The 13,598-nt window shown below is 38.0% G+C and overlaps 1 protein-coding gene across 4 annotated transcripts in view; it reads right to left on the reverse strand.

Moving 5' to 3' along the window:
* ASH1L (ASH1 like histone lysine methyltransferase) overlaps positions 1–13,598 on the reverse strand; it is a 213,223-nt gene that overhangs the window by 106,152 nt on the left and 93,473 nt on the right. For all 4 annotated transcript variants that reach the window (XM_004589010.3, XM_058660398.1, XM_058660396.1 and 1 more), the window contains exon 4: positions 2,797–2,898. In XM_004589010.3, coding sequence (XP_004589067.2) covers positions 2,797–2,898 — 102 coding nt within the window. The remainder of the gene's footprint in view (positions 1–2,796; positions 2,899–13,598) is intronic.

The raw sequence follows: 13,598 nt of genomic DNA on the forward strand, positions 1-13,598 counted from the left end.
TAAAAAGTACATGAAAAATGTTCTACACATCACTAATAATCAGGGAAATGCAGATCAAGGCATCACACTCTAGTGAGATATCAAAACGCTGACAAGGAGGTGAAGAAAGAGAGCCCTGCACACCGTTGGTGAGAAAGTGAGTGAGTAGTCATCGTGAAGAACAGAAAGAAGTTCCTATGAAAACTAAAAACAGAACTTCCGAATGATCTGGCAAATTTCATCTAACAGAAATGAACTCAATCTTTTGAAGAGATGTCTGTACTCCCTTATTTATTGCAGCACCATTCACAATAACCAAGAACTTAAATCAACCTAATTGTTCATCAATTGATGGAATAGTATGTATCAATAAAGAGGATGAAATCTTCTCATTTCCAGCAATATGGATGGAATATGAAGTTGTTAAGCTAAGTGAAAGAAGCAAGGGCCAGCATGCTAGCGCCGCAGGATTGTCTGATGCCTGTGACACCTGTGTTCTTTATCTTAGTAACACTGGAAGTGCTAGTTTTTCTGCTCCTATCCAGCTCCCTGAAGATGTGTCTGGCACAACAGCAAGGATGGCCCAAGTGCATGGTATAAGGAAAAGAGCAGGACAAAGAAATCAGACACATACTCACACTCAGAACAGATTTAGAGAATAAACCTGAGAGGTGACTCTCGTTCCCAGAGTACATACATGCAGCACACATGGCAAGAGTGCTACACGCCTTAGGAGCTGAGGCTTAGTTAGACAAAGCAGTTAGGGACTGTGAGAGGATGGTGTTAGGCTGGGGAAAGCTGGTTTGTGTGGGCTTTGTGTGGGTGTGGACTTTTCCAACTTGGCAGGCCTTCCTCTCTGTAAGCTGGTTGGTTGAGAAAGAATGAGAGGGTAGGAATGGGGAGAATAATTCAGTGGGTGGGGTTGATCAGGCTGAGAAACAATCCAAGCCCTCTATAAAAAGCAGACTTTTTTGGAGTGCAACTGACCCACACTGTAAGTTTCTTAACTTGGATCTAGGTGGACACTGTGAAAACTGTCACGGATTATTAAAGAGTTCAGAAGTCTCCTTAAGGGTGGTATAAAAACAAAGCAGCACAAGAGGCAGAACTATCACTGACGTTTGAATTCCATTTTACCTTTGGTATGAACGTACTCATAAAGAGCTTCCAAAATCCTGAAGATAATCACTACATAAATTCAACAAATACAATCTGACACTGAGGTCTTGAATCAATAAAAATTCTATGAGTCATATGGGATCTCCTAATCACAGACAAGGAGAGGGAAACTTAAGAGATAGGCCACTTCTCTGCTTAGAGCTTCCAGAACTTCTTGCTTATGTTTAAGACTATTCATCACCACCAACTTTCCCAACCTCACCTTCAAAAACTGTCTTAACTATACTGGCTCTCTCATTTAGTTTCTTGACTATTTCTCCTGGTCACATATTGCTTTTACTCCTCATACCTTCTAATAACATTAATAAATGTTCTCAGGAGCCAGTGAGGAGGCATGGCAGCTAGTCCTCTCTGCTTGTGGTACTGGTAGCACCTATGAGTGCCAGTCTGAGTCCTGGCTGCTCCATTTCCAATTAAGATCCATGATAATAGTTTGGGAAAACCATGGTGAGTGGGTCTTGGGCCTGGCACCCAGATGACAGATTCAGAAGAAGTTCCTGGTTCGTGGTTTCCAACCTGTCCAACTCTGGCCATTATGGCTATTTGGAGAGCAAATCAATACTTGGACAATCTCTTTGTCTCTGTAACCCTTTCAACTAAAAACAAATAACATTTTTAAAGATTTATTTATTTTTATTGGAAAGTCAGATTTATGGGGAGAAGAGGATACAGACAGAAAGATATTCTAATCACTGGCTCACTCCCCAGCTGGCCACAATGGCCAGAACTGAGCTAATCTGAAGTGAGGAGCCAGGAGCTTTCTGCAGATCTTTCATGCAGATGCAGTGTCCTAAGGCCTTGGGCCATCTCCCACTACCCTCCCAGGCCACAAGCAAGTAGCTAGATGGCAGGGAAGTGGAGCAGCCTGAACATGACCTGGTGCCTACATAGTATCCCAGTACATGCAAGGCAAGAATTCAGCCACTGAGCCAGTGTGCTGGGTCAAAAAAAAAATCGTAAAAATGTATAAATATATATCCAACTCTTTAAGCTTATATAAAGCATCATCTTTTGCAGCTGGGGGGTAGGGATAAACACATACTATTAGTAAAAAGAAAATTGAGAACATAAAACCAAAATTTTTTGCATACACTTTCAATATGCTTTAATTTTTATTTTAAACATACCTTAAAATGCACCAAAATTAGAAACTGACAAGTTGAAGTGTTAGCACTAAGGCACAGTGAGCTTAGCTGCTGCCTGTGACACTAGCATTCCACATCATAATATAAGTTCCAGTCTCAACTGCTCTGTTTCCAATCTGGTTTTCTGCTAATACGGCTGGCAAAAAGCCTGGCAAGATGGCCCAGGTACCTGAGCCCTGTAGGATCTCTCTGAACTTTCCTTCTCTTTCTTTAACTCTACCTTTGAAATAAGTAACTAAATATATAAACTGCTAATAAAAAGTTCGTGGATGCTACTTCAGAAATCTTTGCTAAATACTTTCATATGTAATCTAAATCTTTATTAAATAGCTCCAATCCATACTCTGCCATTACAAAACACACCTTGCTTCATTCTGTTTCAGTTTAAATTATTGATTCTAACATAACAAGACCATTTCTGTGTTTTTTATAATAGCATAAATCATTCACAAATAACAGATGAAAAATTATGACAACACAAAATTGCACTAGCCTGTTGAAGAAGTACTCTCGGATGAAGACCTCTTTCGGGTAGGGCTACAGTTTGTGCTTTCTGATGGTCTCTGGGAGGATTTATCTGAAGTTGACTGGGAACCTGGAAAAACAAAAGACAAATCACAGGAAAAATTCAACTCTGAAAATAATGTTAAACCACTGTTTAGTGCTGTCAAAATATACAGTTGCTACTACTGCCTCCATGTAATAATGTAACCTGCAAAATGAAGGGCTAGTGCTGTGTGGTGTATTAATTTAAGCCACAACCTATGACACTGGCATTCTGTTCGGGGAGATTTCGTTATCAGCTGCTCTATTTCCAATTCAGCTTTCTGCTTATTGCCTGGGAAAGGCAGCAGAACATAGCCCAAATGTTGGGGCTCTTTGTTCCCAACATAAGAAACCTGGATAAAGCTCCTGGTTTCAACTTGGCTTCTGTAGCCCCCTGGGGAATGAACCAGTGGAAGAAAGATCACTCAATGTCTCTTTTATCCCTATAACTCTTGCAGATAATCTTAAAAATTTTGTAGTTTGTAACCTGACCAAGGAAAACAGAGAACCACATTAGATGTTGCCGACACAATTTCAGTCTTATATATATAACTCTTCTTGTTATATTAACAAATGGAAAACTAGTTTTACTAGAAGGAAGAATATATGATTTGGTTTTTGTTTTATTGGTATGAAACATTACTAAAGATATTTTATTGATAAAATCACTTGGAAGATTCCTATCAAATCCATTGATTTTTAAGTATACCACACAGGTCAGCAAACAAACTTACAATGCAAATAGCTAAAAACAGCTGACACAAAAAAATTAGATATTATTAAAGCATTTAAGAGAATCAGACAGGAAAAGTAAAAGGTCAGACTTTTAAGTTCATATGTTCTATCCAACTCTGTAACAAATTCTCGAAGAAGAGGTAAATCAACCAATTTATCTATGAAACATAAAATATCCTATTTAAAGCCATACAATTAAGGTGGCTTGGATATATATATATATATGTATATATTTATGAGTTTATCTAAACTTATGAAAACAAAGAAATTAAATTTCCTTTCAAAAGACTTTTTTTTTTTTAGCAAAACGCAAATGGTGCAAAACTGAGCACACCTGAGAGTTTATTATACTTGGTTTTGATTCTCATCTCCTTATAACAGAAAAGTTACCCATTTTTGTTAAAAAAAAAAAAAACCTACAGAACTAGTGTTTATGTTTAACTTAAAAAAAAAAACCAAAAAGCATTACATATAACTGGAGTCATAGAAGATACAAGTAATAAAATAAATGAAGATGTAACTTTAAGGATCTGCCTTTACAAGAGTCAACTCTTTAAAGAAGTGAATTTCTAAAGAGGGATTAGGGACAGAAGAAATAGATGGAGGCAATTTTCTAATATTTACTTTTCTGCAAGGGAAATGGTAGATTACGAGTTTTAACTAAGTGGTTAAATCACATCAATGCAAATATTGGTTTAGTAAGGTACTATAAGCACTACTCAGGTGGGGTGCAAGACTGTGATATCATTCAAGAACAAGTCAGTTTTTTCGAAGTTGATGTGATAGCACATTTTACTGCTGAAATGAAGAGGTAATTGATGTGCAAGAAGCAATATTGTTTATTGCTGAATCTGAAGATCAAACACAAAGGGATTTTAAAAACCAACAGTGCAATAAATCCCCTAGTGTGGTTTACATAAGATTTCTACTAAAGAAATAAATATTACAATAAAACATATAAGAAATAAAAGCCCCAGGCACCAGTGAAGATTTTAGATATAAAACACATTCATGTACTGAAGAGATATATATTGCCTACCCATATACACAGCCAAGACAGAAGACAACAGTGGCCAATAAGCTTGAGATATTATTAAATTATCTTAATCACCGTTTCAGTTGAATGGGCAATCACAGATTATATACCAGGAAAGGAGTAATTAGAGAGCACTTTTTATCAAGTCTTCGCTCAGTTACAAAATCACATCTACTGAGTGTACCTGACATGCTTGATGTAGTTAGACTTTGAAGGGGGGCGGGGAAGATGCAACAATTTATTTAGGGCCAAGTACGCCATCACACAGTACTTTTCAGTGGCATTTGTGCCGTCCCTTCTTGAGCTCTGTCTTCATTTCCTATGTTATTTGGTAACATTTCCCAAATTTCTTGGTCATCTTCAAAAAAGTCTTGATGAAGTCTTGAACTATACCTTTGATCATCAGTATATCCTGAGAATCACCCTGCCTGGCCTCACCCACCTCAGGGTAAAAGAGGGTACAGGCACTTTCTTCAAAGCTCCTTCTTTTGGTGGCATCTGGAGCTGCAGAGGAGGCAGTGGGAGGTGGAATGGGGGGTCAGATCCCCGGAGATCATTATTGGCAGCATTGTACAGCAATTCCTGAGAAACTGAAACAATTGAGAGAGAGATGGCTTAGCTTACTTAGCTTGGGAGCCATGCTTCATTTCCTGAAAGTAATGGAGGCCAGCAGTCTATTCTTAGGATTTAAAAGGAAGCTGGAAATAAAATTGCACTCAGAAGGGTTCTAATTTTTCATTTAAAAAATGTTTGAAATCTTTGTGCATAAAAACAGAGCTGTTCTTATCATTGCATATTTAGAGAATAAATCTGTATCCTCAAGAGTCAGATCTTCAACGGCTTGATAATGACCAGTTACAGAGGCTTAAAGTCTTTGTAAGAGCAGGAAGAGGCTGATGGTACATGAAAAACACTATCTAATAATGTAAAGCAACTGCTTTTAAGACGTGAAAATGTTGAACTTATGTGCAAGTGGCAACTTTATATACATCTTAAAAATACACTAAAATTAACCTAAAAGCAGAAATCATACAAAATCTGTAAATAGTATCACCAATACTGCTAACTCCTATTATACAGTTGGATGAAAGGTAAGAACAAGGTAATCCTCAGGAAGTACCAGCATGTCCGTTTCAGGAGACTTTTGTATTTGTATCTATAAATCTAAACACAATGTAATGTGTATTATAGTATTAAGTATACAGATAATGGGTGTAAGGTATCCTGGGTTTAATTCCTGGCTCTTACATAGGACTTAGACAAATAAATGTGTCCAAACTTAGGTTTAATGAAACACTGCAAACTACAGGGTCCCTACAGAATCCCAAAAAGATAGTGCGATATAAAAATTATTTTATAAGTTGCAAAGTGTTTCATAAATGTTAGTCACTGTTTCAGATGAAAATGGTCTTCTTATGTATGTTATGGAAATTTTGGGCCCTAACCAACTTGTCAGTGACAAGCTTAGGTTAACAATTGATACTAAAATAAAAACTAAAAGAGCAGAGATTTGACCCTATATCAAGCTTTTATCTCAACCATAAAATGAATCCAATTAAGAAGTACTACTAAAATCAAAACTAAACAGTAAAAAAAGAAGTATTACTGAGGCAGGTACCTCTAAAACCGGCAGGTACTTGTGGACTGTAATGATTCAGTAGCTTTGAAGTGAATCTTCTGAGTTTTCATCACAGCACTTCCAGTACTGGGATTATGTTCTAGTTTATAACAAAACAAGATGTGCCCAACAGATGAGTCAGAACCAGAAGGTGTCTGGCTTCCAGTTCAGTTCTATGCAGGGAACAAAACAATTTACTGTTCCCCCATTTAGCTCTGGCTCTTCGAATTCATGGTGGTTTACTTAGGGCGTTACTGCTTTACCGACTCAATCATGTGATGTTTATTCATGTCTAATTAATTGTTATTTCACATTTGCATGGCGGGGTATGAGGACTCTTTCCACTCCTCAAAGGACACGAGATTTGTAAATATCGCAGTTAAAGAAAATCTGAGTTTTGCAAAGAATATACATGGATAACAATTTTAGATAAGAGTTCCCATCACTTCTCACTTTGGTGTGGTATGAAGTAGAAAAACCAAGTAATTCAAAACTAAAAAGGGAATAAAATGGGAATTCCTTAGTATATGGAAGTACTAGGTAGCAACACTACTGGGTGCCTCATCACTCAGATGACAGCTTCAGAAACATAATTAGAAACTGCACAAGGAAAAATTATATATAAATAGAAGTGGATGTCAGCTTAAATGTAAATGGATGACCAACAGTAAATTTTCTTCAGCTGGAAATAAAGGCCTTCATGCAAATAAGAAGTATATCACTAGTATGAAGAGAGACTGAATAACAGAATTTCAAAAACTGGAAAAATATACAGAGAATTAAGAAGTAAAAATGGGCCTGGACATATGAAGGACAGTGAGAACTTGCAAATGGATTTGATTACAGATTTTTTATTTTACTTGGCCTCTACTAGATGACTTTTACAGATAAGTTTAGGAAAATATCTGTATGAACACACAAAAAAGCAGCAATACGGTTTTACAGCAAAACTATGATGAAAACATGTCAGAATGTCAGAAATAGATAAAGCAACAAAGAACATACCTGAATTATAAAGGAATATAAATGTGTAAATCTCTATATTATATTCAAAAGTGAACAAAGATCAGGAAGCTGTTTTAAGACTCATGTGTCTCAAGAGATCATGACTGACCTCTACATAGGCGGAACTAAAATAAAAATAAGATGAAAAAGGAATACTCCTTTTGCAGATGTGATAAGTACAGAGTCAAATGAATAAAGATGTTGGAATAAAGAGAGAATATTCCCGTTGATAATAGTTTCAGTTGGGATTAGGGGAGAAGCATTACCAAAAAAAATGTAAGAGTAGAACAGGACTGTCTTAAATGATGTTGTCAACACCTACACAGAATTTTCCTTTAAAGATTTATTTTTTTATTTTTACTGCAAAGTGAAATATAGAGAGGAAAGATAGAAAGAAAGACCTTTTTTTTCTGATGATTCACTTCCCAAGTGGTAGCAATGGTTGGAGCCAAGCCAAACCAAAGCCAGGAGCCCAGAGCCTCTTCTGGGTATCCCACGCAGGTGCAGGATCCCAAGACTTTGGGCCTTCCTCAACTGCTTTCCCAGGCCACAAGCAAGGAGCTGGATGGTAAGCGGGGCTGCTGGGATTAGAACCAACACCCATATGCGATCCCACGGTTTGTAAGGCAAAGACTTTAGCCACTAATTTACTGCACTGGGCCCAGAATTCCTTTAGTTCAAATTCACTATCAGATTTATAACTTAATGTAGTATGCATTCTGGTCACACTGGGTACGTTCACCACTCAAGACCAAGTAACTAAGAAATGGTTTAGGTCCCTACCACCTACATGGGAGAATGATTTAATTCTCTGCTCCTTGCTTCAGTCCGTTATCTGGTATTGTTGTGGGGTATCTGGAAACTGAAACCACTAGATGGGAACACTCTTAAGTAATCTTTCTCTTTGTATCTTTCTCTTTTCCAACAACAACAAAAAAATCATTTTTTTTAAATGCCTCAAAACAGTTAATATTTAAATCATACTTTCTCACCAAATTTAAAGTATATTACAAAAATTTCAATGAAAAATAAAAACACTGGGGTATTTAGTTTTGCAATAAACTATTCGTTAAGATACCAGCACCTCATGTTAAAACACTTGCATTTGATATGTAACTCCAGCTTCGGATGACAGCTTCCTGCTAATACAGATCCCGGGAGGCAACAGTAACATTAGGTAATTTAGTTCTTAATATTCCCAAGAATAATCTGGATGTGTTCTCAGCTTCTAACTGAACCTTGACCTGCACGGGTAGGTGAATGCACACTTTCTAACTAATTAGTTATTTTTTAAAAGAAAGGTCAAAAGCAAGCATTTGGCCTAGCAATTAAGATATCCACATTCCACACCAAAGTGTCTATGTTCATTTCCTGGCTCTGGATCCCTATCCCGGCTTCCTGTTCATGCAGATCCTGGGAGATAGTGGTGATGGCTCAAGTGACTGTTTCTGTTACTCATGTGGGCCACCTGTATTGTGTCCCAGGCTAGTGATTTCAGTTCTACCTAACCAATGCCTTCAGTGAATATGCTCTCTCTCCTTCCCTATTTCTGCGCCCCTCTCTGCAAACGCCGCCTTGGTTCTTTTTGTTTTAAATTTAGAATTCTTTTACTATTTGTAAGTTAAGAAAAATTTGAAATATGTGTTACTACTGAAGTAAAGTTGGTAAATAAAAACAGCTAATGTAATGACAAAAAGGAACAGAAAATACAAAAAACGTTTTTCAGGCTGTTAAATTTTTTATATCCATATTCAAGTTCTGAATCGTTTGCTATGGTTCACAGCTCATAGCAGCCTGGAAACATCCTGGGAATGAGCTGGATGATGAGATAAAACTTAGCTCCACGATACTAGCAGCTGTTTTTAATTGTATGAAATATATTTACAGAAAAGTAATGCACTTTTATCTGACGCACCAATTATATGTACCACAAGAGAGAACGATTCATGCAGTGCTGGTGATTTCTAAGATAAAGTCTGTGTTTTTCTCCCTCTAATTAGGCTATTTCTCACAATGGTCAAATCAGATCATTCACTGAGATAGAATTCCTTTGGAAGTTCCCAGAAATGCAGTAGCCAGGACAATCAATTTGTTTTCATTTCCACATGTTCACACTTCACTTATGAGCGTATCTTACAAACAACTATAGAGATTTTGTATTAAGTTAGTTTATTAAGAACAATGTGTAGTTTTGGTTAAACACAAAACAAAGCAACATTCCATATACTATGTTTCTACCAGTATGTTTTCAAAGCAAACAGCCATCTTTTGATGGTTTAGCGTCCTCAATTATCCTTAGGGGACCAAACATTTATCAACGTAGAGTGGATCAAACACACAGTGCACATCACTCACATGCAAGTATAAATGTCATATCGTCTACCTCTTAATGTTTTAAAATTTACCTAACAAGGAAGAGACAGAGACAAGGTGAGTAGTAAACATTTAACAGGACTGAGTGGAATCAGGAAATTTGGACTCATTTACCTGTATCATATCACTACAGTTTAATTTGCACCCAAGGCTTGCCATTGTTATGTAGTGGGTTAAGCTGCTGCCAGCAATGCTGGAATCACATGAGCACTGGTCTTAGTTATAATTGCTCCACTTTGTTTTTTAAAGATTTACTTTTACTTGAAAGTCAGAGAGAATTCAATGCTGATCCAGCTTGCTGCTAATACGCCTGTAAAAGCCATCTACATTGGGATTTTTGGGAGGTGGATATTTGAGAATAAATCAGCAGACGGAAACATATCTCTGCCTTTTAAATAAATTTTTACAATTTTTTTTGCATTAAGCTGATTTTAGACTGTTAAGTCCATAATACTTACTATAGAACAAGATAAACAATGGCAATGAATACATGTACATAAACAGTGAAATGATTACAATGTCTAATGATTTATGAGTTATTCTACTAACCCTAAAAATCAGTTTGATTCTTCATCTTTGAAAGGGGAAAACTCTGAAACAGGCTAAATATATCTGTTACCGTTGTAATCTCATTAAATCTCCCAAGATTTACAAAGTATTTAATTATGCATATTTTATCCCAATTTATATATGTAGAATATACTACATATAGGAAAATTTGATTTTTCACATTATCATATTGTGACGCATTAGTCAACAACTTATACTCTTTTAGATTTACCTATTTTTTTAGAAAAAGATGTATATTTATTGCAAAGTCAGATATACAGAGAAAAGACAGAGAAGAAGATATTCAGTCCGATGATTCACTTCCCCAAGTGGCCATTCCAAACCTGTGCCAATCTGAAGTCAGGAGCCAGGAACTTCCTCCAAGTCTCCCACCCCGGTGCAGGGTCCCAAGGCTTTGGGCTGTCCTCGACTGCTTTCCCAGACCACAAGCAAGAAATGGGATGGGACGTGGGGCTGCCAGGATTAGAACTGGAGCCCATATGGAATTCCAGCGCATTCAAGGTGAGGACTTTAGCCACTAGGCCACTGCACTGGGCCCTTAAAGATTTACCTGTTTATTTGAAATTCAGAGCAAGACAGCATCCATGCACTGTCTTACTCCCCATATGACTGTAACAGCCTAGGCTCTGCCATACTGAAGTCTCATCTGTGTCTTCTACATAGATACACGGGCCAATGTACTTGGAACCATACCCCTGCATCCCAGAGATAGGGAGCAAGCTGCATTGGAAGTGGAGGAGCCAGGGGTCAAGCAGACAAGTGTAATCTATTGAACCACAGTGCTGGTATACTGTACTCTGCTCTTATCTAAATGCGTTACTCTGGAATAACTTTTTAAAATAAAGATTTATTTATTTTTATTGGAAAGGCAGATATACAAAGAGGAGGAAACAGAGAGGAGGATCTTTGATCCGCTGATTTACTCCCAAAGTGGCCACAATGGCCAGAGTTGAGCCGATCGAAAGCCAGGAGCCAGGAACTTCCTCCAGGTCTCCCTCACAGGTGCAGGGTCCCAAGGCTTTGGGCTGTCATCTACTGCTTTCTCGGGCCACAAGCAGGGAGCTGGATGGGAAGTGGATCCGCTGGGATTAGAACCGGTGCCTATATGGGATCCCGGGGCATTCAAGGCGAGGACTTTAGCCACTAGGCCACCACACCAGGCCCAAAAAATTGTTTAAAGTTATTAACATCTTGTATACAATAGTCATCTAAACTAAGAAATTAATATTTATATAATCAATGAAATTCCAGATTTTTTTGGATTTTACTATGTTTTCCACTTATGTCTTTTTCCTTTCCCAGGATCTAATGTAGATACTGTATCTACATTATATATATTAGATAATGTAGATATTGTATGTAGTTGTCATGGTTTTCAGCAGTTGGTTTTTTTCCTCTTTGAGAGCAGAGATAGAGCCACAAGTACGCAAGAAACTTTCCATCCACTGATTTCCTCCTCAAATGTAGGTTAAAATAAAACCAGGAACTGAATTCAAGACTCCTACATTAGTGGCAGAGACCCAACTATTTACACCATTTCTTGCTGCATGACAAGGTACACAAAACAGGAAGAGGAACTGAAACTGACACTGAAACCTAGGTCCTCTGAAATGGGATGTACCACTAAGCCAAATGCAAATCTCAGGTATTTGATATTTATGAATATTAGTTGAAGAATTTGTGCAGTGTGCTTAATTCCATTAGCCTGGGATTACGGTTTTTCTTTGGGTAAAAATAGGGATGAAGTTCCCTTACTATCAGACTACCAGATATCTCCACGCCTTATCATTGCTGAGGCACATAGTTGAAGCAAAAAATCTGAGTGTCTTAACTGTAAAAATATCAATTGGGGGGAGATGGTCTGCAGGGCAAGCATCTGAGGTGCACAGGGGTCAAAACCAGCTGCCCAGCTTCTGATCCACCTCTCTACAAACGTGGCTGGGAAAGCAGCAGCAGATGCTTTAAGCATTTAGGCCCTTGCCACCCGTGCAGGTGACATGTATTAAGTTCCGGGCTCTGATCTAAAACCTGGTTCAGCCGTGTCCACTGAGGCCATTTAGGAAGTGAACTAGAATATGGAAGACTTTTTTCTCTCCTTATATTTATTTTGAATCTGTATAAAAAAAGCCTTTTTCTATTAGGAGCTATTTCAATATAGTAATACATGAAAGGTAACATACAATTTTGTAATATACTAAGGTTATATAGTAAATAGCTTTTTTTGCATTTTAACATCACACTAACTTAATGTAAAATGAATCTAGAGTTATAGATGGGAAAAATAAAACGAAGACTGGGGAGATAAATTTCATTTATTTTTTAAATGATTTACTTTTTCATTCAGAAGATAGAGTTTCAGAAAGGAGGAGAGACAGATTCTCCATTCTCTGGCTGCAACAGCTGGTGCTGATCTGAAGCCAGGAGCCAAGAGCTTCCTCTTGGTCTCCCACGTGGATGCAGACCATTCTTCACTGCTATACCAGGCCCATAGCAGGGAGCTGGAACATAAGTAGAGCAGCTGGGACATGAATCAATGCAGGTATGTAATGCTGACACTGCAGTCAGAAAATTAGCTTGCTACGCCACAGTGCTGGGCGCAAGATCAATTTTTAAAAAGTTATGCTTTTGGGCCAGGTGTGATAGTGTAGTCTAGCAGCTCAAGTCCTTGCCTTGAATGCACCGGGATCACATATGGGCGCCGGTTCTAATCCTGTCTGCCCCACTTCCCATCCAGCTCCCTGCTTGTGGCCTGGGAAAGCAGTCGAGGACGGCCCAAAGCATTAGAACCCTGCACCCGCGTGGGAGACCCAGAAGAGCTCCTGACTCCTGATCTGCTCATCTCCAGCCATTTCTGCCAACTGGGGAGTGAACCATGGGACAACAGACCTTCTTTTCTTTCTCCTCTCTGTAAATCTGCCTTTCCAATAATAAAAAAATTTTTTTTAAAAAGGTTATGCTTTTCTTGCCCCTCTTCTTTTCGTATTTTAAGAAAAAAATAGCGTGCCAGCATTATAGTGTAGCAGATTAAGTCCTTCTCTACAATAACAGCATGGCACATGGACGCTGTTTCAAGACACAGCTGCACCAGTTCCGTTCCAGCTCCCTGCTTGTGGCCTGGGAAAGCAGAAGAGGATGGTCTAAAGCCTTGGGATCCTGTAGCCATTGAGAAACCACAAGAAGCTCCTGGTTTCTGGCTTTAGTCTGGCCAACTCTGGCTGTGGTGGCCATTTGGAGGAGTTAATCAGGGATAGATGTGTCTTTCCATTTCTGTTTCCTCCTATTTCAGGAACTCTTTTAAATAAATAAAAAATAAATCTAAAGAAAAAAATCATTAACAAAAAAAACCAATTATGAACTGGAAATACAATTATTTCAGTAGATAACATAAAAATACACTGGTCAGAATTGTTAT

The sequence above is a fragment of the Ochotona princeps genome, chromosome 2, assembly GCF_030435755.1.
Source record: "Ochotona princeps isolate mOchPri1 chromosome 2, mOchPri1.hap1, whole genome shotgun sequence".
NCBI lineage: Eukaryota > Metazoa > Chordata > Mammalia > Lagomorpha > Ochotonidae > Ochotona > Ochotona princeps.